The 18,699-nt window shown below is 47.4% G+C and overlaps 7 protein-coding genes across 7 annotated transcripts; 4 read left to right on the top strand and 3 right to left on the bottom strand.

Moving 5' to 3' along the window:
• Positions 1 to 3,410: 3,410 nt before the first annotated feature.
• F5891DRAFT_1180299 (uncharacterized protein) lies at positions 3,411 to 5,628 on the bottom strand (the record flags this gene model as incomplete). Its single annotated transcript, XM_041365906.1, has 4 exons — positions 3,411 to 3,703; positions 3,756 to 3,840; positions 3,894 to 4,598; positions 4,651 to 5,628. The coding sequence occupies 4 exons, from the start codon at positions 5,626 to 5,628 to the stop codon at positions 3,411 to 3,413; spliced, it is 2,061 nt and encodes a 686-aa protein (XP_041234332.1).
• A 3,102-nt stretch (positions 5,629 to 8,730) lies between these two features.
• F5891DRAFT_994780 (Prefoldin subunit 3) lies at positions 8,731 to 9,817 on the top strand. Its single transcript, XM_041378309.1, has 5 exons — positions 8,731 to 8,823; positions 8,878 to 8,954; positions 9,004 to 9,115; positions 9,168 to 9,326; positions 9,378 to 9,817. Exons 1-5 carry the CDS (start codon positions 8,758 to 8,760, stop codon positions 9,600 to 9,602), a joined length of 639 nt encoding a protein of 212 aa, XP_041234331.1. The 5' UTR covers positions 8,731 to 8,757; the 3' UTR covers positions 9,603 to 9,817.
• A 422-nt stretch (positions 9,818 to 10,239) lies between these two features.
• F5891DRAFT_974078 (uncharacterized protein) lies at positions 10,240 to 10,804 on the bottom strand (the record flags this gene model as incomplete). Its single annotated transcript, XM_041376409.1, has 2 exons — positions 10,240 to 10,452; positions 10,619 to 10,804. 2 exons carry the CDS (start codon positions 10,802 to 10,804, stop codon positions 10,240 to 10,242), a joined length of 399 nt encoding a protein of 132 aa, XP_041234330.1.
• Positions 10,805 to 11,535: 731 nt separating this feature from the next.
• F5891DRAFT_26163 (phosphoglycerate mutase) lies at positions 11,536 to 13,115 on the bottom strand. The gene is made up of 7 exons (XM_041371121.1): positions 12,777 to 13,115; positions 12,690 to 12,719; positions 12,593 to 12,638; positions 12,531 to 12,538; positions 11,953 to 12,477; positions 11,802 to 11,900; positions 11,536 to 11,749 (listed from the first exon to the last, which is right to left on the bottom strand). Exons 1-7 carry the CDS (start codon positions 12,792 to 12,794, stop codon positions 11,609 to 11,611), a joined length of 867 nt encoding a protein of 288 aa, XP_041234329.1. The 5' UTR covers positions 12,795 to 13,115; the 3' UTR covers positions 11,536 to 11,608.
• On the top strand, positions 13,102 to 14,846 carry F5891DRAFT_26136 (uncharacterized protein). The gene is made up of 8 exons (XM_041371118.1): positions 13,102 to 13,406; positions 13,476 to 13,594; positions 13,651 to 13,812; positions 13,882 to 13,957; positions 14,016 to 14,144; positions 14,193 to 14,380; positions 14,432 to 14,709; positions 14,766 to 14,846. The coding sequence occupies exons 1-7, from the start codon at positions 13,298 to 13,300 to the stop codon at positions 14,681 to 14,683; spliced, it is 1,035 nt and encodes a 344-aa protein (XP_041234328.1). The 5' UTR covers positions 13,102 to 13,297; the 3' UTR covers positions 14,684 to 14,709; positions 14,766 to 14,846.
• Positions 14,847 to 15,562: 716 nt separating this feature from the next.
• F5891DRAFT_994764 (uncharacterized protein) lies at positions 15,563 to 17,164 on the top strand. Its single transcript, XM_041378308.1, has 4 exons — positions 15,563 to 16,032; positions 16,085 to 16,287; positions 16,344 to 16,768; positions 16,819 to 17,164. The coding sequence occupies exons 1-4, from the start codon at positions 15,660 to 15,662 to the stop codon at positions 16,826 to 16,828; spliced, it is 1,011 nt and encodes a 336-aa protein (XP_041234327.1). The 5' UTR covers positions 15,563 to 15,659; the 3' UTR covers positions 16,829 to 17,164.
• F5891DRAFT_1160659 (ChaC-like protein) lies at positions 17,148 to 18,659 on the top strand. Its single transcript, XM_041365236.1, has 13 exons — positions 17,148 to 17,264; positions 17,324 to 17,348; positions 17,406 to 17,476; positions 17,544 to 17,603; positions 17,657 to 17,687; positions 17,744 to 17,797; positions 17,866 to 17,879; positions 17,936 to 18,007; positions 18,062 to 18,067; positions 18,117 to 18,150; positions 18,203 to 18,273; positions 18,325 to 18,402; positions 18,461 to 18,659. The coding sequence occupies exons 1-13, from the start codon at positions 17,208 to 17,210 to the stop codon at positions 18,503 to 18,505; spliced, it is 618 nt and encodes a 205-aa protein (XP_041234326.1). The 5' UTR covers positions 17,148 to 17,207; the 3' UTR covers positions 18,506 to 18,659.
• The last annotated feature ends 40 nt before the right edge of the window (positions 18,660 to 18,699 follow it).

Raw genomic sequence — 18,699 nt, 5'->3', positions numbered from 1 at the left:
AGCGCAACAGCGTAATAAAGCTCGGCTCCTGCAGAACTACCGCTCTGCACAATCGAGGAGCAGTCAGATGGATGCCAGTCAGTAACGGATGGGCCCACCGGTAAATTTGGAGAGATGAAGCTAATGCGGAAGGAAGCAACGGCAGCAAAGCTGGAACATACAGAACATCAACGTTAAAACGACAAGTCGCTCAAGTCATGAGCTCACCTTGCAAAGTAAAATACATGACTTTTTATTAGCACCGTGAAACAGTCCTCAATAATCGACCCTGTCGATAGTCGTTCGCGGAAATGCTTTATAGCAACACGGACTGAAAGATACAACGCGAGGGCTTCCCATACAGTGCCGAGTACCCAAGTGACGGCTGATAGAAGAAAGCTATTCCCCTCGTAGTTGCACTGATAAGTACCGGAGAGGATGAGCTCCTCTGTTATTTGTCTTGTAAGCCTGACTATCTGAAGTTCTTCGTGCATTACCAAAGCTTACCTCCTGTAATATGTGTGCTTTGTATTACCGTGATTACTGCGCTAGTGGTCATCACGGTAAGGAAGAATAAAACGAGAAAGATAAGCATCTTTCTCGATCGCTGATACATGGCATGCAACCGAGTGATCATAATAACTGGCATGATATTTCAGCCAAATTAAGAATGTATTGAAGCTGAACAACTCACCGCCCAGGATGATGTTTGCGATTGTAAACATCCACCATTGTTCGAAATCAAAAACAGTGCCTGAAACATACAATGAGCGATGGGCATTATAGGGGGACTAAGTCCAATCTCACAGCTATTCAAATGTTACATTTAGTCAACAATGTCGAGAATATCACTCACCCCTACGAGAGAATCGTGAGTTGGACAGTAATGGGACGCATTGCTCGAATTACTCGGATCACTCACATCATCTGACACGTAGAGTGTCGTGACACTTGCTAGATGCCACAGTTTAGTACATGTCAGAAGATACTGGGAGTGGGAGAGACACACCGGGTATATCGAAGCTGGTTACGAGAGATGGCTAATTAGCACAATGCTGACGTGTTGGCCTCGCAAACATACACAGCGTATATTATTCCGCCATAGCGCAACTGCAATGTTGTAAGGTGAGCGCACTTGCCAAATGGAAATTGAAATTGGTAAGGTACGTACAGCAAGATATAAGACGCTCGTGACGGACCAGCGTCGCTTCTATTTCGAATTCATATCGGAAATCATCCAGTTGTCCTTAGACTTCTAATATAACACTGTGCTCACCCAGACTAGTTCAAACTACAAAACCGTCAGCACTGAGACGGCAGCTCTGGCAATGACATCGACCTACCTCTTGTTCGAATGTCAGTGCTTGGGAGTAGCATAAAAACATCAGCAACTTCCTCGGTAACTAGTAAGCCATGTCCTGCTCACCCCAATCGTATATCACCACAACAGTGGATGCAACTGGGGAACCGATTACTAAAAAGTCGATGATAGAGCCAACGACCGGTTTGACGAACCTGTATAATAGCTTTCAACGCGATAATATTGGATATACCACCAGAAGTCTGGACTATTTGAGACTATGGTCATATTGAAGGAGAGTGGGGTCAGTGAATGGCGACTCGAATAGGGCCCTGAGCACTAACACGTAGATTTAATATACTAGTAGATCGCGGGGCCCGACTTGATTGAATTTCGGCTAGTTTTCGCTGTGGGCGCGATATAAAAACACCGCGTTTCAGAAACCCGTTAAAAGTTACGGATTTATTCGCGATTGTACTCGATGCCGTTTTTTGAGAGCTTCTTGTAACACGGATCAGGGAAATGCTGTAAGATCATTATAGGCGTGTAACAATTTGAAGAACCCTATCTGACAGTTTGTTTCACGAACGATAAATTTTGTTTGACAACTACGACCTACTACTAGGCCCTAGGATCCTTTGAGAATGCCGTCCTATTTGAGGGATGGTGTCAGTGTGTGGCAAAGTCTCCGACGGTGGTCGTCTGTCCAGTGATCGGATCATCCAGGACTTGAATCGGCTGCGCATGCACTGAGTTTATTGTTGTATGAAATCAAGGTGAAGTACTAACCTATCACTACTGTCTTGAAAGCTATTCGTGTTGTAGTTCGCTGTCAGGGATAGCCGCGACTCGAGTTCTTTCCAAGGCTGTTCTCGAGAGGTTCTTGAGTTCGCCGTGTCAGCGGAATAATCAATCCATTGACAATACAGGCCTAGATCGACCAGGCTACTCCGAGTCCCACCACCGGAAACGTTGACAGCAGAGACTTAGAACATCATGGGAATTCTGCAATCGATTTTTAATTGAATTAGATGATGAATCAATGATGACCGGTAGCCCTCGGAGTCTGAGGCATGGCCGCAAGGCTCCATAAATGAAGCTTATCCTCGAAAGAAAGATTCTGGTTCTAGCGCTAAGGCGGGTTATAATAAAAGTATTTTTTAATCTCTTCGTGGACGAATCCGATCGCGGGTAATCATAACATTCATTCCCAAGATACGTGAGCAGGCAAAGATTCTTATCATCAAGGATTATAATACAAGATGACGTAGAGTACGCAGTGGGAGTTAGGAAAGCAAGTAATGCAGCTATCCGAGTCAAGCATGATTAGCAAACTGATGAAGTTAGCAGTCTTTTAAAAGTCGAAATTTGTTTCGCTGTCAGCATCATGTTTGTTAATGATGACTGGAACGTGGGTCATGATGAGATTAGTGGTGAGCGACGGAAAGTGGTCCTTGTTGACGGTATTGTGGTAGCGTGAGGCTCGCGAAACATTCTGATGACATCGTAGCGTCATGGATATCGTTGTGTCATGGAAGTGAGTGTTGGCTGTCGTGAGCGTCGTGAAATGGTGTTTGTCTGAGTGTCGTGAGTGGTCTTGCTCGGTAGTGCCGTGGCATTAGTATCGTGATGCATGCCATACTCTTCTGGTCAGCTTGTCGCCTATGTCGAGCAAGTCTGAAATGTTGTGAACTGTGGTGATAGGCGTTGTCCGTCGTAAGTATCATGAAATCGAGTGTCGTGAGTGGTCTTGCTCGGTAGTGCCGTGGCATTAGTATTGTGATGCATGTCATTAAATGGTCGTGATGATGTCGTACTCTTCTCGTCAGCTTGTGGCCCGTGTTGAGCAAGTCTGGAATGTCGTGAACCGTGGTGATAGGCGTTGTCTGTCGTAAGTATTATGAAGTGGTCTTTGTCTGAGTATTGTAGCGTCGTTCATGAGAGTGGTCTCGCTTGATAGTGTCATGGTGTTGGTATCATGATGCATGTCACGACGGCGTCGTATTTTCTCGTTGGTATGTGGCCTGTGACCTTGGCAGGCTATCGCAGTGTTCGTTGTCAGTAGGCAGTAGTTGTCAGTGTTGTAGGTATTAGTGAAGCCGCATCGGAGGGGCGTAAAACGTTGGAGGTGTCAGCAAGTGTCTCGCCGGGGTAGCAAAGGTGGAAAAGTGGTGGTAGCTGGAATTGTGGCGACGACTGCATTTGTTCGATGGCGAAGTGACGCAAGACGGGCCTTGATTCGCGAACCAGGCTCTAAAACATAAAATGATTCGAATGTAAGAGGGGGCTGCGATCCTGGCGGCTTCCGGTGGTTGCCGACCAGCATCGAGGTGAGCCCCACCTCCGCCATGGTAGTGACCCAGCTGTCCATGAGGGATGATTGATCGACACAAATTTGTTTGCAGACTTGCGCAAGGTGGCCAACTAGTAGTACCGAAATCAATAAGCAATTACAGTACAAAGAGAAATGACTGACCAATCCTGTGGGCATGTCGCCGGAGGCGAGAACGCACGATGCTGTGGCAAGCAGAGTCCATTCGCAAAGATCTAGCAGGTTTGCGCTAATGAAGTATGATGAGTGACATACCAAGCCTGACAATGAATATGCCCGTACCTTCTGCTGCTTCAGTTTATATGGGCGCGACTTCTCAGGAAGCGCTGTGAGAGGTAGAGGGATGAGTCGATCAGCGGCATATTTAGTAACGAGTATCAGGGGCTTTAGCCAGGAGGCAGCAGCCTTGGTCTTGTGAGCTAGCACGTCAGTGGGTCGGGCGGATCCAGAAGGGTTAGTGTCAATTTTGGTACACAGCGACATTGGAAAGCTATCGAGCGGAGCAAGTGGCCGAAAGGTTGGCGGATGAGAGGGAACATTGCGGATGGCAAGAGCATTTTCGACAGGCGGAGCATTTTCGATAACGAGATCATTGTCGGCGATAAGAGCTGGCGTGCGTGGGGATACGGTGTCGATGTGGTGTTCGACGTCTTTGGTGTCTAATGCTTCGTCAGTGCCAGTAAAGATGCCCTTCAAGTGTACGAAGGTATCCGTGGGGACTACGGATGGACTGCTGTGAAGGGAGTTATTGGTCTTCATCGTCTGAAGCAAGGCACCTGTGAGGTGTGCGGATCCAGGAACAGAATGGCTAGCAGTACACGTAGGCGTTGTCTGGCATTTGTCCACTAAGACAAGTGGCCGAACATATGGCATACAGAAGGGGCTAATGATGTCGATAGTTGTGCTTGGGGCTGGGGCATCAATGCGGACATTATCTGTAGTGTGCGCTGGTGCTTGCACCCCAGGCTGTGGCATAGCGTAGTTGTACTGGAGCGAACCGAATGTTAGGCAATGTCAAGTTAGATATGATGATCCGTACCTTGTCAGAGAATATGTCCTTTGAGTCATCATCACAGGCTACAAGGGTAGCATCTGATGCGATGGAGAGGCGCTTACAATTGCTGAAATGTGACAAATCGAGGGTAGTAGTGATGTCGTTGGGTGTTGGTCTGAATACAGGTGACGATGATAATGAAAATAGTAGCAAGACGTCCTTCAAGCGGTCGTCGTCGCAGGCTACCAGGGCAGTATCTGATATGATCGAGAGGTCGAGAGTAGTGATGTTGTGTGACATTGTCGATTTGAATACAGGTGACGATGATAATGAAGATGGTAGCAAGACGTCCTTCGAGTAGTCGTCGTCGCAGGCTACAAGGGTAGTATCTGATGCGATGGAGAGGCGCTTACAATTGTCGAAATATGGCAAATCGGGGGTAGTGATGTCGTTGGGTGTTGTTGATCTGGATACAGGTGACGATGACAGTGAAAATGGTAGCAAGACGTCCTGCAAGCGGTCGTCGTCGCAGGCTACCAGGGTAGTACTTGATGTGATGGAGAGACGCTTACAATTGCCTGAATATGACAAATCGAGAGTAGTGATGTTGTGTGACATTGTCGATCTGAATACAGGTGACGATGACAATGAAGATGGAGATGACGGTAGAAAAGAATTCTGGGCTGGAACTGGCAACACGAAATTCGCGGGCGAGTGACGATCTGGAGTACCTTGATGTAAATTGCACGTCGGGCACGCCGTTCCCGGCAGCCTTGGCGGTGCATCGGGAACGTGCTCGCTAGTGGAGGGTGCACTGGTATTGTTGCTCAGATACATTGAAGCAGCCTCGTCAGCGGCTAGGATCAAGATAATTGTCGACTTGAATGCCGACACGACGAGGCCGGCGGCAGCCTTCCTTGGTCCAGATCGGATTGGACGGAGAACCGTTTCCTCGAAGAACGATACCGAGATTAAGGCCGTAATGGTGAAACGTGAAGCAACATAGAAGGTAGTAGAAATCATAATGTTGGCGGAATATCGTTGAATGTGGGGTATGCTGGCAAGATATTCGACGGGGTGATTCCAGGATATTCCGCGATATTTATACCGGTTACGAATATTTGTGCGTGCTTGCCTAGATAAACACGACGCGTCAGTCACGTGCTGAAAAATCAATATATGTTTTGCATCCTGATGTCATTTGCAACAAAGTGTGTGAAGAAACACGGAAGCTAAAAAATGTTGTTCCCAAAATTTGGCCAGTTGTGTACTGGAAACCCGTGCAAGAAACTTTTGCTGTCTTCTCATAGGGTGAGTAACACAAACATCTCGTAGTATAAAATTACTTCGTGAAGGTCTTAAGCGAACCCGCTGATTCGCTGACGAAAAGTTCACATCACAGCGGGTGTAATGGTAAACTCAAGCCTGGATATCTGTTGATAGCAAGAGTTTGCAAGTTACGAAGGAGCCACGGAGAGAAAGCATCCGGCCTCAACGATGAGCTGAGCCACGTCTGAGTGCGTTCTCGCAACTAGCTGTGGTGTGTCCGCATGGCCGGTCGTCTGCACTAGTCAGGATTGCGTATAGATGATCTTGAGGGTGTTTGCGTCCAAGTATGAATCACCCAGGGGGATAATTAGAGGTGCCTTCGGCTAGATGACTCCAACGGAAGATCAAAAGGGCATGGTATGAGGCAGGAAGGATCCTAGGGACATTACATTCTTGCGCAAGGCTTATGACCTCCAGAGCACATTTTAGACCGATCTACAGGAGAAAAGGGAAGCTCACTAGCGGCATGAGAGAATGCAGCATAAGTCATTTTGGTGAAGTCTTGGGGCTAGGCAGAAACAGCTGTAGCTGATATGACGGAAGTCCGCAATGTCATATTTGTTGGAGAGTCGTAGGGCTCCAGCTATGGTATCAAAGACGACAGTGAGGTTATTAAACTTCCTAGAGACGTGGTGCTATACAATTATAGTTTGACGGATAAGATGGCTTACTCGTGTTGGTACAGCCATGTCAGGACTAGCCAGTTATTCGCGGAATTTTACGACAAAATGATCAGACGACACTCGTGTATTCTCTCGATGTCGGCCGGCCACAGAAGTTCGAGCATGTCCACAAAATTTTCAGAACATATGAGCATTCCATGATTCCCCTTCGACACCAATCACAGTGTCCCCGTCGGAAACAAAAACTCTGACTGCTCAATTAATGATTCGGATGTTCTGCAGTGGCTCGTGCGTTGTCGTTTCACTGGAGGAGGTGATGCCTGCATATCCTTGTCGGCACTGTGCATCATTAAAGAGTAATTAGTTTGAAGTTGTTGTTTCCTGTTGCATCCGCAGTCTCCTAGAACATGCCCATCGGACCCTTCTCCAAGTAATCCACACTACTTCCGAGACGTCGGTAAGCTACAGCTGAAAAGGCCTTGGCAGCTTCATCTGCCTGTCCGAATTTCATCACCGCCATGGTAGCTGCCGGTGGTACGATAACGCGGTTGAGTTCCCCGTGTAACTCGAACATCTCACGTATCTGTTCGCAGTGGTGTCATAGGGGATGTTCTTCACAAATATCGTAGTCGCTCGTGAAAAAAAGGGACGATAAGACGATTCCCTGGGACTCGAGGTACGACTTCGTCTCGTGGATAATGTGCATCTCCGCAAGCGCAAACTTGACTGCTGCATCATCCGACTCAGATTTCAGAATATCTGCCTGGACAATTCGGAACCATCCGAACAGCAATAGACGATGCCACTGCATTAAGCTCTGCACATGCATTGCATAAGATCTGGATATATAGTGCATAACATGACAAAGGCTTGACGAACATTCATGTACAACACACTCCAATTGAAATCTCGCCCAGCTGTGGTTTTACGCCGAGAACTCTCCTTATCTTGAAACATTTGTTTTCCCCCCTCGCCCTCTACTTGCCCTTATGGTCAGAGACAGGGATGATGTAGGGAGGACGCCATTGGAGGGACATCTTGTCCAGCGCCTCATACGCCAGGAGGGCAGACATCGGCTGCTTGAAGGTCACGTCGGCTAAACCCTTCAACTTCCTAGACAAGGTATATGCACCTGGTAGGATAGTGATAAGTCAGCGAAGTGATCATCAACACACAAATTGTCAAAGGAGAATAAAAGTCAGATAATTTTTCTACTATTGGTTCCCGGGGATCAGCACATCCCTGGAGGATCAGATGTCCCTAAGTGTTTATCATCAAGAAAAAAGCGAAAGATGTAGGGAATACATAACAAGGCTACGAGATACTCACATTTACAACTTCCCCGAATGGTTGAAATAACTCCATGATCTCGGCTTCAATACATAAGATGAGAAAGCAAGATTTCGAAGGAATAAACGAGACTGCATGGTTGTTTTTGTTGTCGAGTACTGGCGTTCCTCAGGGATGGTGCTCTGGTTCACCCCGTGCTCATCCTCGGTTTTCTCAGACTTGATCGGGTAATGAATCCGACACCATGTTCATACGTCGTCGCATCCATTCAAGGTCCGAGACAGTCTCATTATTATTTGATCCATTGGATGCCATCTTTGTCTCGAGAAAGGCCCGCCGGTAGTGCTGGATGAAATTCGCCTTGTGAACATGTGGTCACGATGACGGTCCTGAATCTGCAGCAGTATCGGCAAGGCGTCTTCTCTTACTTGGTCGAGGAGCTGGAGCATATTTCACGCCCTGCGAGTAAATATTTTAAAAGAAAATAACGACACTTGGAAAGAAAAAAAACTTACTACAACACCCACGACATTAATTCACGTCGAGCCAATGAAGGTGCGATCGAACCAGCCCCTTGCAGTTGCCAGGTTGCAGCGTTTGCTTCTTGATCCGTCTTGAAGCCAACGAAACCGAATCGACGTGATGTGCCGCCTTGCTTCAGTGAAAATTTCACATCTGTGATAATTCCGGAGGAGGCACCTTGCAATTGTTGTACGGAGTGCATTCCAAGGCGATCTGGCGTCAAGCATGTGAAGAGATTTTTCACAATCAAACAGGATAATATCATAGAATTGAAAAAAAATCGTGAGGACGGGAGGAAAAATCGATTCCAACTCCGACCGGACGCAAACCGGACGTCATGATGATTGGAAGCGGGGTTTGAGCTTTGAAGACTGCAGCCTCTACGACCATGTCTGCCAAGTCGGTATTTCAAGAGGAGAAAAATCCACGGGGTATTCCAAAAGCTCCATTCATCGCACGTATCAACAAACGTAGATCAATGATCTTCTGCTCATGCTTAATGATGTAGGCAAATGTCGAAGAATATCTGGGAGGCCCAGATGGCGCGGTTGAGGGTCCCCTGAAGAATTTCCAGGATGCTATCGCGTATGTTTGATATATACTCTGTGACGATAATGAAACTAAGGAAATCCAGGAAGTATCGATATATGGATGCCAACCTAACACAACGACGAAAAGGTCTGGAAGACAAGATCCCCGATATCAGAAAGACATTACATATGGTGGAGTTCCTGCAAGAACAAAGAGTGAGTTTGTCACTGCGAACACGTGCGTCGACATTATCTGACGATCATGTAGGAAGGCAAGAACAAGGACGACGATTTGGAGGATGATCTCAGCGACGAGGAAAATTCCGACAATTCCAAAAAGCCGCTTACCACAACGTTCGAATTAAACGACACGCTTTTCGCAGAAGCGGAACTCGAGGACACTGACACCGTCTATCTATGGCTAGGGGTGAGTTTAGTTGTCCACCGTGATTTCCCGATGATATCTGATTCGTAAAAGGCGAATGTTATGCTATCGTACAAGTTGTCAGAGGCTGCGTCGCTCCTGCGATCCAAATTGGATCTTGCAGAGGCCAGCTTAAAAGCTACGATCGAAGACTTGGAGTTTATGCGAGAGCAGCTGACGGTGATGGAAGTCAACACTGCTAGAGTTTATAATTGGGATGTCAAGCGGAGAAGAGAGCGTCGACTAGCCGGAGAAGGCAATGGAAAGAAGGGCAGCTAGCATTTACCTAAAGTCGGGCAGAATCTTCAAGCTTCAATGCCCGTTCAGGGAGCCTATAATTTGCATACCCAAACCCTTGTATTACATACGGCCAACAAGAGTAAGAATGCCGTATCACTAGTCACTGCCAGTAGGATTCATAATTCATTGAACCATGCCTTACTTCGGTACCGTCGCTCCTCGTTTGTCTAGGGTTATCGCCGTTCATATCGACTGCTGTTCCGTATCTGCTCCCGTAATGCCAAAATATCCAGGGTCTCCAGGTATCATCATTCAGGATGACAATGGAAGGAGAACGAAGACTTAGCCTATGATGATTGCTACGATCGCCAGAATAGTGTCACCCTTCCCGAACCCGAGTGTGGTATACATTACTGGATAAAATAAGGGAAATACAAAGGCTGCTAGTGATCGCAAATAGGAGAAAGCGGCCAGCGCTGAATACGAGAAATTTGAGATGTATGAGAAATGGGAATCATGAAGCGTAAAGCAATCCACAATGTATCCTGGATCATGACTGGAAACTTAGAATGATCCCTGCTCCTACAGGCGGAATACCCTGTGGAAATCGTTACTAGAAAAGAGTACTAAGAAAATCAATTTAACAATATCTGGAGCTATCCAATGAGTATGGGCTTCAGAACTCCAGCCTATGACCAAACACCTTTGTGCAAAAGGTCACCAGATCGACGGTGTGCAACGTGATGATGATCTCGTCAGAGCCAATCATGATGGTCTCTGCAGTGCTCTTGTCAGAGACACTAACACGGAAGCGAGCGCGTTTGGTACGCGAAACATAGACCGAGTTTGTCGCGTTGCTGTTGAACAATACGGGACAGTACCGGGATACCTTGGAGCGAATGAAGAAACTTTGGTGGGTCTGCTATCAGCCAGATGTGAAATGTCCTGCAGGGAACTAACTTACGAATTCCCGCTAATGTTGTTCACGCAATCAGACGATGGAATGGCGCTCAAGTTACGACCACCTAGGTCGTCCAGCAACGAAAAAAAAACACCTGTCCAAGGAGTTGGGTTGCAATCCCATTCACGGTGAGTGAGTCGACGACGCTGGCCTGCCCCATGTCATGGATATAGAACTGGGCGTTGACATGCCGAACACTGTCCGAGAACCCAATGATGGAGGAAGTGGACATGCCACGCCACCACTCATCAGCAATTGCATAGTTAGCGAAGATAATCATATCGATAGGTCGACTTGTTGTTGATCTGAATGGTGATTTAGCGCGACATCGCAGATGAATTTTGGACATACGTTTTTTACATATGCCTAGTCAAGCATTATTGTACGTTGGGAGATGACTTGCTGGTCATGTTTGTATTACAACGAGTCACTTAAACGCTGTTATATAGAGAGTGCAAGTCGCTTGGTTGAGTTGATCATAATATCAGGAATTCGCATCAATATCAGTTTCTGATAAAACCACGACATCGTCCTCAGGAATGACATTCCGTCTATCAATGAATTGTCGAACAGCCGAGACACGGACATATCAGCATGAGATCTTTGGCGAAGTGAGAATCATCCAGTCTGGAAAGGAAGGTTTGAAAGGTGGCATGGAGTGATGATGAATCGTGCGTGACTGTTGGACGAGATGAGACACTAGGAGAGGACATCTTAAGTGTCCGCGAAGGTACAGATATCAGAATCGGAAGGTTCACGGTATTCTGTGAAAGAAGCCGGTTGATATCAGCGGGAGACTAGGCGCAGATCGCTGGGGAGCTGCACGAAATGATGTGAGAAAATCGCTGGAAGACGTGCTTTATAGCAATGTCTAAAGGGTCGAGTAAATCAACAACCGACCAGTTGATTTCTTTGGAAGCTTGCAGATGAAGCTTAAGGTCCATCTGTTGGCGCCAATCTGAACGGCGTATTGAGGTATTTGTTCGTGGCCTCTGTGATTATAGTAAGTCTAGATATATTGCTGATTGCACGGAGGCAGAAAATTGCGGGTTGCTAGTGACATCGTTGCGAAGGTGTGAATAGGTCACTTCTTTGCTTCCCTATTGATTCCATCCAGTGCATCGCTCTCACAGTCCTTGGTATTCGCCGCACCATCGAAGAACGCTCTAATGTCCCGTTGCTTTGGGTCGTATGCAATCTTGCCGGTCCCGCCGGCGTTGGGCTTCTGAGAATCAGTAGTAGCAACCCCATATATGGTGGAAGTCAGATGGACGTACAAGCTTGGCGAGATGATCCGTACGACCGAAGTCCGTCACTGTTACGATCAGAGGGTTGTCTTCATCAGTGATCTCCAATGGTGTGCCATCTGCAACGTCCTGTATACCATCATCAGCATCCGCATAAAAAAGGAACATAACATCAACTGACCTGCATTTCAATGATTGCCCTCGCCCACGCCGTGTTCTGCATCCCAGTGTACCCACGCGAAGGGGAAATATTTCTGGAGTCCCTTTCTAACAACGCGCAAATGAGCGCTCTAATGCAGAGCCCATGGCTTACGAGTGCGATATGCTCTGCACGCCTAGCCCGCATTGCACTACGTACGTGTGGCATGATCACTTCATCCACGGCTTGCATCGCACGTGCTGCTAAATCTTCATCGGACTCACCGTCCGTAAAGCGTTCACCCGGAAGCGGTGTGGGGTACTTGCCCTCGCTCATGTACTCTGAGAGCGACTTGGAAGACCTGTTATCCGGAGAACACCACGGTTTCCCCTCTGCAATGCCAAATTTTTGCTCCTTTATGGACTCGATGGTGAAGTCATGCGGTGGCTGTGGGGCAGGTTGAGCAGCAAGAAAAAGTGCTGCAGTGGTGGCAGCGCGCTTGAGGGGAGAGGCATAAATCTTGGTAAACAGGGTCTTGGAAAAGTATGCGCCGAGAGCTTCGGCTTGCTAAAAGATGCGGATATTGAAAGCAGGAAGTAAGAGCATTGAAGAGGGCTTACCGTTTTTCCTGCATGTTGGAGAGCATATCAGAGCAGCTGATGTGGAAGAGGACTTAACGAACCGCGCTGGCTTAGCGGGGCATCAGCCCACCCTGCCCACACGTGTCTCTGTGATATCTAAGTACAATACGGCGCGTGGAGACTACAAAGTAAACTGACCACATTATCGGTCGACTGTCCATGCCTGATCTGATTCCCGCTCGCTCATGAGTTCATTTGCAGACACAAAACGGACTCGTGACTCACGAACGTCACGGTCAACATGAATTTGACTTGTGTCCTCTAAAAATATCGAGCCTCGAATGGTTCGGGCTGGAGCTGCATCGAATGATCGTGCGCTCGATACATTACAAACTCAGCTTACTGCATCAGTGAAATACTACAGCAGCTACTTGTAAAGTTCCTTTATCGCAACAGCCGTGTAACATAATTCATTATTGATTATCACACTGTAGACAACCTCGCCGTATCAGACTTGCTTCTGAGCGGCTCGCGCAGACCTGAAACATCACCCCACACCAGTCCAGGAGAGGTGCGCTCTGCGGCCGCATCCAACATCGTCTAGCCTCAAGTAGACCAAATAAGTAGAAGGAAGTCACTCTTTTGTTATCAATTCGTTACTAAAATCCCTTCAAGATCACCCCATCTGTGAATTCGAAGGCCATCATCATCAAGGCGTTGCAAGCTACCGGATCTATCCCCAAGCACCGCCTGATGGATCAGTGATATCATATGATAACACAATTCATTTCTATATAACGAAACTGATGAAGATATACACTGTTGCGCATCTTCCAGTTTTCGCCATGATTTCAAGTGGTATCCCATTCGATACCGGCGCTTTAATGGCAACAGTGCTGGAAGGTATTTTATACGGTGAGCATCGGGCATCGGGTTTGTTTGTCCCATGTGCATCAAGGCGCTCAAGTCAACTCATCTCTTCAGGCTTTTCAGTGCTCATGTTTATGGGCACCATGTGGTCTTTGACCTACAAACAGCATGTGCGAGACATCAATCGCCCAATCGCCATAGTGGCTATCCTGCTGTTTTTATTGAGTACTGCGGCGAGTCCTTCTTGCTTTTCACGTCTGTGGCATGGCACCTACTGACATTCACCAAGCACATTGTCGTGAGCATCATTCGTGTGGAAGATGGACTGGTGAAGTATCGCGACACGTACCCAGGAGGACCAGCAGCATTCTTCGCAGACGTTGCACAAGAAACGTATGTGATCAAGCATGCGTTATACGTCCTGCAAACTCTACTTGCTGATGGGATGGTGGTAGGTTCATATTTTCGTCTGCTATACCAGGACCCTCTAGGCTAATAGAAGTGCTTTATTTGATAAAAGGTTTATCGCTGCTATGTTGTTTGGCAATCCATCTGGGTTATCATCCTACCAGGCCTGCTGTGGTGTAGCGTCGCAGGTAAAACTGCAATAATGCTCAGCCTGAGAAAGTTGTGTAATCTGATATTACCTTGCAGTCACTGGCACCATTGCAGTCTACAGTGTTTCGCAATCCGAGTCCACTACTAGCGTTTTCTCCAAAAACCTTGCGACGTATATCATGGCATATTTTGTCTCAACTATGGCAGCTAATGTGTCGGGTTCAGGTAAGCTCATTTCCGCGAGCACGGTGCAGAAGTTGTGAATGTGTCCAGGATTAATGGCATACCGAATATGGGCTATTGAACGCAATATCACTACCGCTCGCGCCGGTACGAGGGGTACCTTGATGCCAATAGTACGCGTGCTCGTGGATGCCGCCATTTTGTACTCCCTGGCACTTGTCACCGCACTAGTCTGTTTCCTCTGCTCGAACAATGGAGAGTTTGTTATGGTGGACCTGGTAATCCCCCTTTTAAGTGATATCGAAACATACTGAGCTATGGTCGACTAGCTAATGCCGATCATATCGATTACATTCTACATGGTGCTTATCCGCATCGCCATGAATAAACATCGCGGTTACCTCTCAACCTCAACTGGAAGGACAACCGTCAGAACGGAACAAAGCAATTCGCAGGACTATCCTATGACGCCCGTGGAGACCCGTATATCCAAATTTACGCACAGTGGCAGTACTTCAGTGGACGGGATGGGGAGTGAGCACAAGTTAGGACAGTCGCCTACTTGGATATTGGCGGAGTAGAGGTTAACATCAGGGCCGAATGTGAAGTAAATGACTAGAGCCTTCCAAGCGGAACATCCCTTACTAACGTTTATGTTACAAGTTGAAGCTTCTCGAAATTCTGATCATAAAGACTCAAGGACGGAAAAATCATTCATGCTTTCGAAACCATCTTGCCTCCAAAAATTGCTATGCAAAATAGAATCAGAGGGAGACCATGATGGTTCCTTCTCTCATGGGAATAATCACGAGCCCATCGGTGTAATTCTGCTATGGTGGCCATGATGAGTTCATTTATACAGGAAAGACAGAAAGCTAAAAATTAGCCTCGATGGTTCATGATCGCAAAGTCGGGTCCAACTTGGTCCACAATTTGGAAGGCGAGTCCAAAAGACAGTATCTTGCATGTACCAATAATGCGTGGGCTAAAAGCATAGGAACCCGTTTATATATTCGTTTGGGTCTCTCGGCCGTATATATATTTTCGCTCTGTAACACCCGATTTTCCGGTTGATAAACATGTTTTCCGTCGGCCAACGTGAGTAAAATCGAGTACCTTTATCCCTTACTTCAGTAATCTCTGATATCATGCGGCTATTACAATATGCAAAGTAAACTATCCCATGTGCGTTGTGCGATGGATGGGGCTGTGATGCCAGCATGTTTTCCACTTGCTCTAAACTCTCGGACGCGTACTTGATTGTTCTCATTTTATTGACCACAATATAATGTGCCATTGGTCTCATATTCGTGTGTTGTGGGGAAAACTGCTGAGTTTTGCTAACCGGTCCGTGGGCAGATCCAGAACTCCAGGCTCGCAGAGATGCAATGTACTGCGGAGAAGTCCGTTCCACCAATCGCGTGGCTCTAACTACAGCGCTGTCGTACTACTATCATAGGCTCACCGTAAGCCTGTCAAACTTCTTTTTGACCAAAAATCGTGGATCTTCTGCTGATGTAACTTGAATACGACAATATTAAAACCCCCATAAAATCTATGGTACTGTGGTTTGCCATGTTTGATTCTCATTTCAACATTACAACGGTTAAACTTGCGCTTGGGGCCCTGCCCCTTGCCCTCCTTCTCTTCTGGTACTTACGGCCTGCACCACGGCTCACTCAGATCCCACCAACACAAGAGAGAGTCCTCATACTAGGTGCAACGAGCGGAGTAGGTCGTACCCTTGCTCATCAATATGCGAAGAGAGGTGCACGGATATGCTTGGTAGGACGGAGGGAATCAATGCTTGATGAGGCTGCTGAGGAATGCCGGAAGGAATGGGTATGCGAAAGCGGTCGTGTATTGCGTGTGTGCGGCGATTGCGCAAGCGTGGAAGACATGACAAAGGTGCGTGACACGGTGATCAAAGGTATGTATCATAGTCCCTTTTGTTCCCCGCTGTCGTTGAGGTGATGTGTCAGAGTGGGATGGTATCGACACGCTCATAATCACGGCTGGTGTTTCTGCCCTTCAACCGTTGATGACAGTTGCTGGAGTCACTAGTTCCAAAGATGGTCTCTCTCCGCCACACGCCACTGCTGAAGCCATTCACCACGCCGTTGGTGTCGCTAAAGCAGCCACCAATGGCAATTTCTTCGGACCATACATTGCTGCGATCACATTTGTGAGATTACGTCTCCATGCAACCCGTTGATCACTCACAAATGTCCAACTTACTAGATACCTCTCCTCACTTCCTGTTCCATCTCACCGTCTATCCTTCTCCTTTCGAGTGCGGCGGCAATCATTCCTGCGCCAACACGCACCCTCTATGCTTCTACTAAATCAGCTTCCCAAATGCTCTTTCAGGCGCTCGCAATAGAGCACCCCCGTATATCGTTCACGTCCTTCCTTCCCGCAACGATCGAGGGGGACTTCCGCGCGTCCGCGGTTGACACACCGCTCAACTCTTCCCCCGTTATACACGAAGCTGACCCAAATAAACATGGCTTGCGACGCGAGGTGGTGGCGACACGTTGTGTCCAGGCCATTGATCATAAAGAGAAGACGGTCTTTATGCCCCGGTACATGCGAATTGCACACATTTTGTATTGGATCTGGCCAGCATATGTGGAATGGAGGGGAAGAGTGAAGTATAATTTTAGGTAATGCAGATCAACCGCATTTGTGGCATGCCTGACTCCTTTTGTCTTAGAGCCGACTAGGGGATCCCTTTAGCGTCTTCCCTTGTATGGATAAGTGTACACTCTAGAAATACCCGGAACCGATTTACACCAGTATGCGTGTCATGACAGTCGTTCGTTCGTTGTACTAGAGTATGTACCCGCTGGTCTTGGCTAGAGCTTCCGACCCGCTATGCTATGCAGTTGTTACGTGGCCCAGCGTGGTGTATTGTCACGCTGCCACATGACAGTATTGGCATACTTGTGTAGTTACCGGTCATCATAAAATGAAGTTGCTTCCCTTTATAGCGTATGTAGCCGCAGTATTTTCGGCGTCTATACTATCGCCTAGTTCTTGCCTTCTTGCATAGCGCCAACTCATTGTACTCCGAGTATTATTCGCTTAACTCACAGGGCGTCTATGGGGTCCATCAATGCTCCATTCGTAGTCTTTGGATACGGCTCATTGATATTCAAGGTGAGGACAGGCAGCCACGAAAGGTGTCACTAACTGATTTGCGATCACTGCTGGTATAGCCACCACCTCACGTCCAATCCCAGAGTGAGCGATCAATCCATTTTAGCTTAGCAAACATGTGATGAATATGACTTTCTGCAGCCTCTGGATTCCTGAAAGGCTATGTACGGCGCTTCGCTCAGAAATCGCATGATCATCGTGGCACACCCGAGGTGTGTCCTGGCACTTATCGTACATGTCCGCGGAACTCCTGACGTAGTATTGATCGTGAACTCGCAGAATCCGGGGCGTGTGGTGACTCTTATCCACAAGGAGGATTGGGATCGCTTTTCTCAGTCTGTGAGTCCATCTCTTCTCGTCTTTTAGGATATCCGCAAACACACAGTACATAGGATGCGTTCCCGAATGAAGATATTGTTTGGGGTAAGGTTCTTTCGTCCGATGGAGGTACTCCTTGCTGATAATGTCCCTCTCCACAGGCATAGCATACACGATTGACCCGGAATATGAGGCAGAAGTTCGGGATTACTTGGGTGAGTCCGATATGGCCTACGATGTCAAGGCTCCATAGTTCGTATTGACACTTGAGGTGTCTGAAAAGATTACAGAGAAAAGGTACGTCGCTCAACAGAACCGAGTATCCGATCATTCGAGGTAGTACAATGGATCAGGATGGATACACAATGGAGACGCTGCATGTCTATACCATAGAGAATGGGATCGAAAGAATTGCAATTCAGGATGTACGCAACACGCTTCACTTGTTTCACCTACCTATCGTTGATTCCTTAACTCAGGCTTTCGTACGCGTTGTGTTTCTGACTGAGTTGTGCCGATCTCACGAGAAGCAAGTGTTATGTCGGTCGGCCAGATAACCCGTCATTCAGTGAGCATCCCACTTTCCTCTTTCAAGTTCGGACTAATGACGATGCGATCAGTTGGTTCAGAACCATTAGAGGACTTGGCACAGCGGATATGGGTCTCCGAGGGCCCCTCTGGACGGAATAAGGCTTGTCAAGCTTCCTTCAGGTCAGAGCAAATTTGAAACCATTTATGTCAGGAATATCTGTATCGTCTGGCGGAATCGGTCCGTCAGCTTGCACCAGCATCACATGATTCGCACCTGTTTGCTCTCGAGGTAAGTTCGCGGAAGATTTACCCAGACAGGTGAACCACTATTGATGTTTCCTCTGAAGGAACGACTACGAGAGCTCGATGAAACGGCAAGCGATGATCACTAGTCAGTAATTTTGTCATTAGATATTACCAACACGAAGGAGAGGTCGATTATCTACATACATACCTCAGATACACACCGGAATACATCACATATATACTATCCTAGCGTTCTGTACCATGATCACGAGTCAACAGTGATCAGGTTTCACCTGCAGACACGGAAATGGCGCCTTCAGGCATCATTACAACATTCTGA

This window comes from Suillus fuscotomentosus, assembly GCF_016647785.1.
Source record: "Suillus fuscotomentosus strain FC203 chromosome Unknown F5891scaffold_1, whole genome shotgun sequence".
Lineage (NCBI taxonomy): Eukaryota > Fungi > Basidiomycota > Agaricomycetes > Boletales > Suillaceae > Suillus > Suillus fuscotomentosus.
This window is presented reverse-complemented; position numbering and strand designations above follow the sequence as displayed.

Excerpts from the sequence above, each read along its gene's own strand:
- F5891DRAFT_1160659 (XM_041365236.1), top strand. The coding sequence starts at position 17,208 with ATGGGGTCCATCAATGCTCCATTCGTAGTCTTTGGATACGGCTCATTG. Across the intron at positions 17,265-17,323 it reads ACGGCTCATTGATATTCAAG|CCACCACCTCACGTCCAATC; the intron begins GTGAGGACAGGC and ends CTGCTGGTATAG. Across the intron at positions 18,151-18,202 it reads GCCAGATAACCCGTCATTCA|TTGGTTCAGAACCATTAGAG; the intron begins GTGAGCATCCCA and ends CGATGCGATCAG.
- F5891DRAFT_994764 (XM_041378308.1), top strand. The coding sequence starts at position 15,660 with ATGGTACTGTGGTTTGCCATGTTTGATTCTCATTTCAACATTACAACG. Across the intron at positions 16,033-16,084 it reads GCGTGACACGGTGATCAAAG|AGTGGGATGGTATCGACACG; the intron begins GTATGTATCATA and ends GTGATGTGTCAG. Across the intron at positions 16,288-16,343 it reads ACATTGCTGCGATCACATTT|ATACCTCTCCTCACTTCCTG; the intron begins GTGAGATTACGT and ends CCAACTTACTAG.
- F5891DRAFT_26136 (XM_041371118.1), top strand. The coding sequence starts at position 13,298 with ATGAAGATATACACTGTTGCGCATCTTCCAGTTTTCGCCATGATTTCA. Across the intron at positions 13,407-13,475 it reads GCTGGAAGGTATTTTATACG|GCTTTTCAGTGCTCATGTTT; the intron begins GTGAGCATCGGG and ends TCATCTCTTCAG. Across the intron at positions 14,145-14,192 it reads AGCTAATGTGTCGGGTTCAG|GATTAATGGCATACCGAATA; the intron begins GTAAGCTCATTT and ends GAATGTGTCCAG.
- F5891DRAFT_26163 (XM_041371121.1), bottom strand. Across the intron at positions 12,639-12,689 it reads GACAGTCGACCGATAATGTG|AGACACGTGTGGGCAGGGTG; the intron begins GTCAGTTTACTT and ends TAGATATCACAG. Across the intron at positions 11,901-11,952 it reads GGGCAATCATTGAAATGCAG|GACGTTGCAGATGGCACACC; the intron begins GTCAGTTGATGT and ends GATGGTATACAG.
- F5891DRAFT_994780 (XM_041378309.1), top strand. The coding sequence starts at position 8,758 with ATGTCTGCCAAGTCGGTATTTCAAGAGGAGAAAAATCCACGGGGTATT. Across the intron at positions 8,824-8,877 it reads TTCCAAAAGCTCCATTCATC|GCAAATGTCGAAGAATATCT; the intron begins GCACGTATCAAC and ends TTAATGATGTAG. Across the intron at positions 9,327-9,377 it reads CCGTCTATCTATGGCTAGGG|GCGAATGTTATGCTATCGTA; the intron begins GTGAGTTTAGTT and ends GATTCGTAAAAG.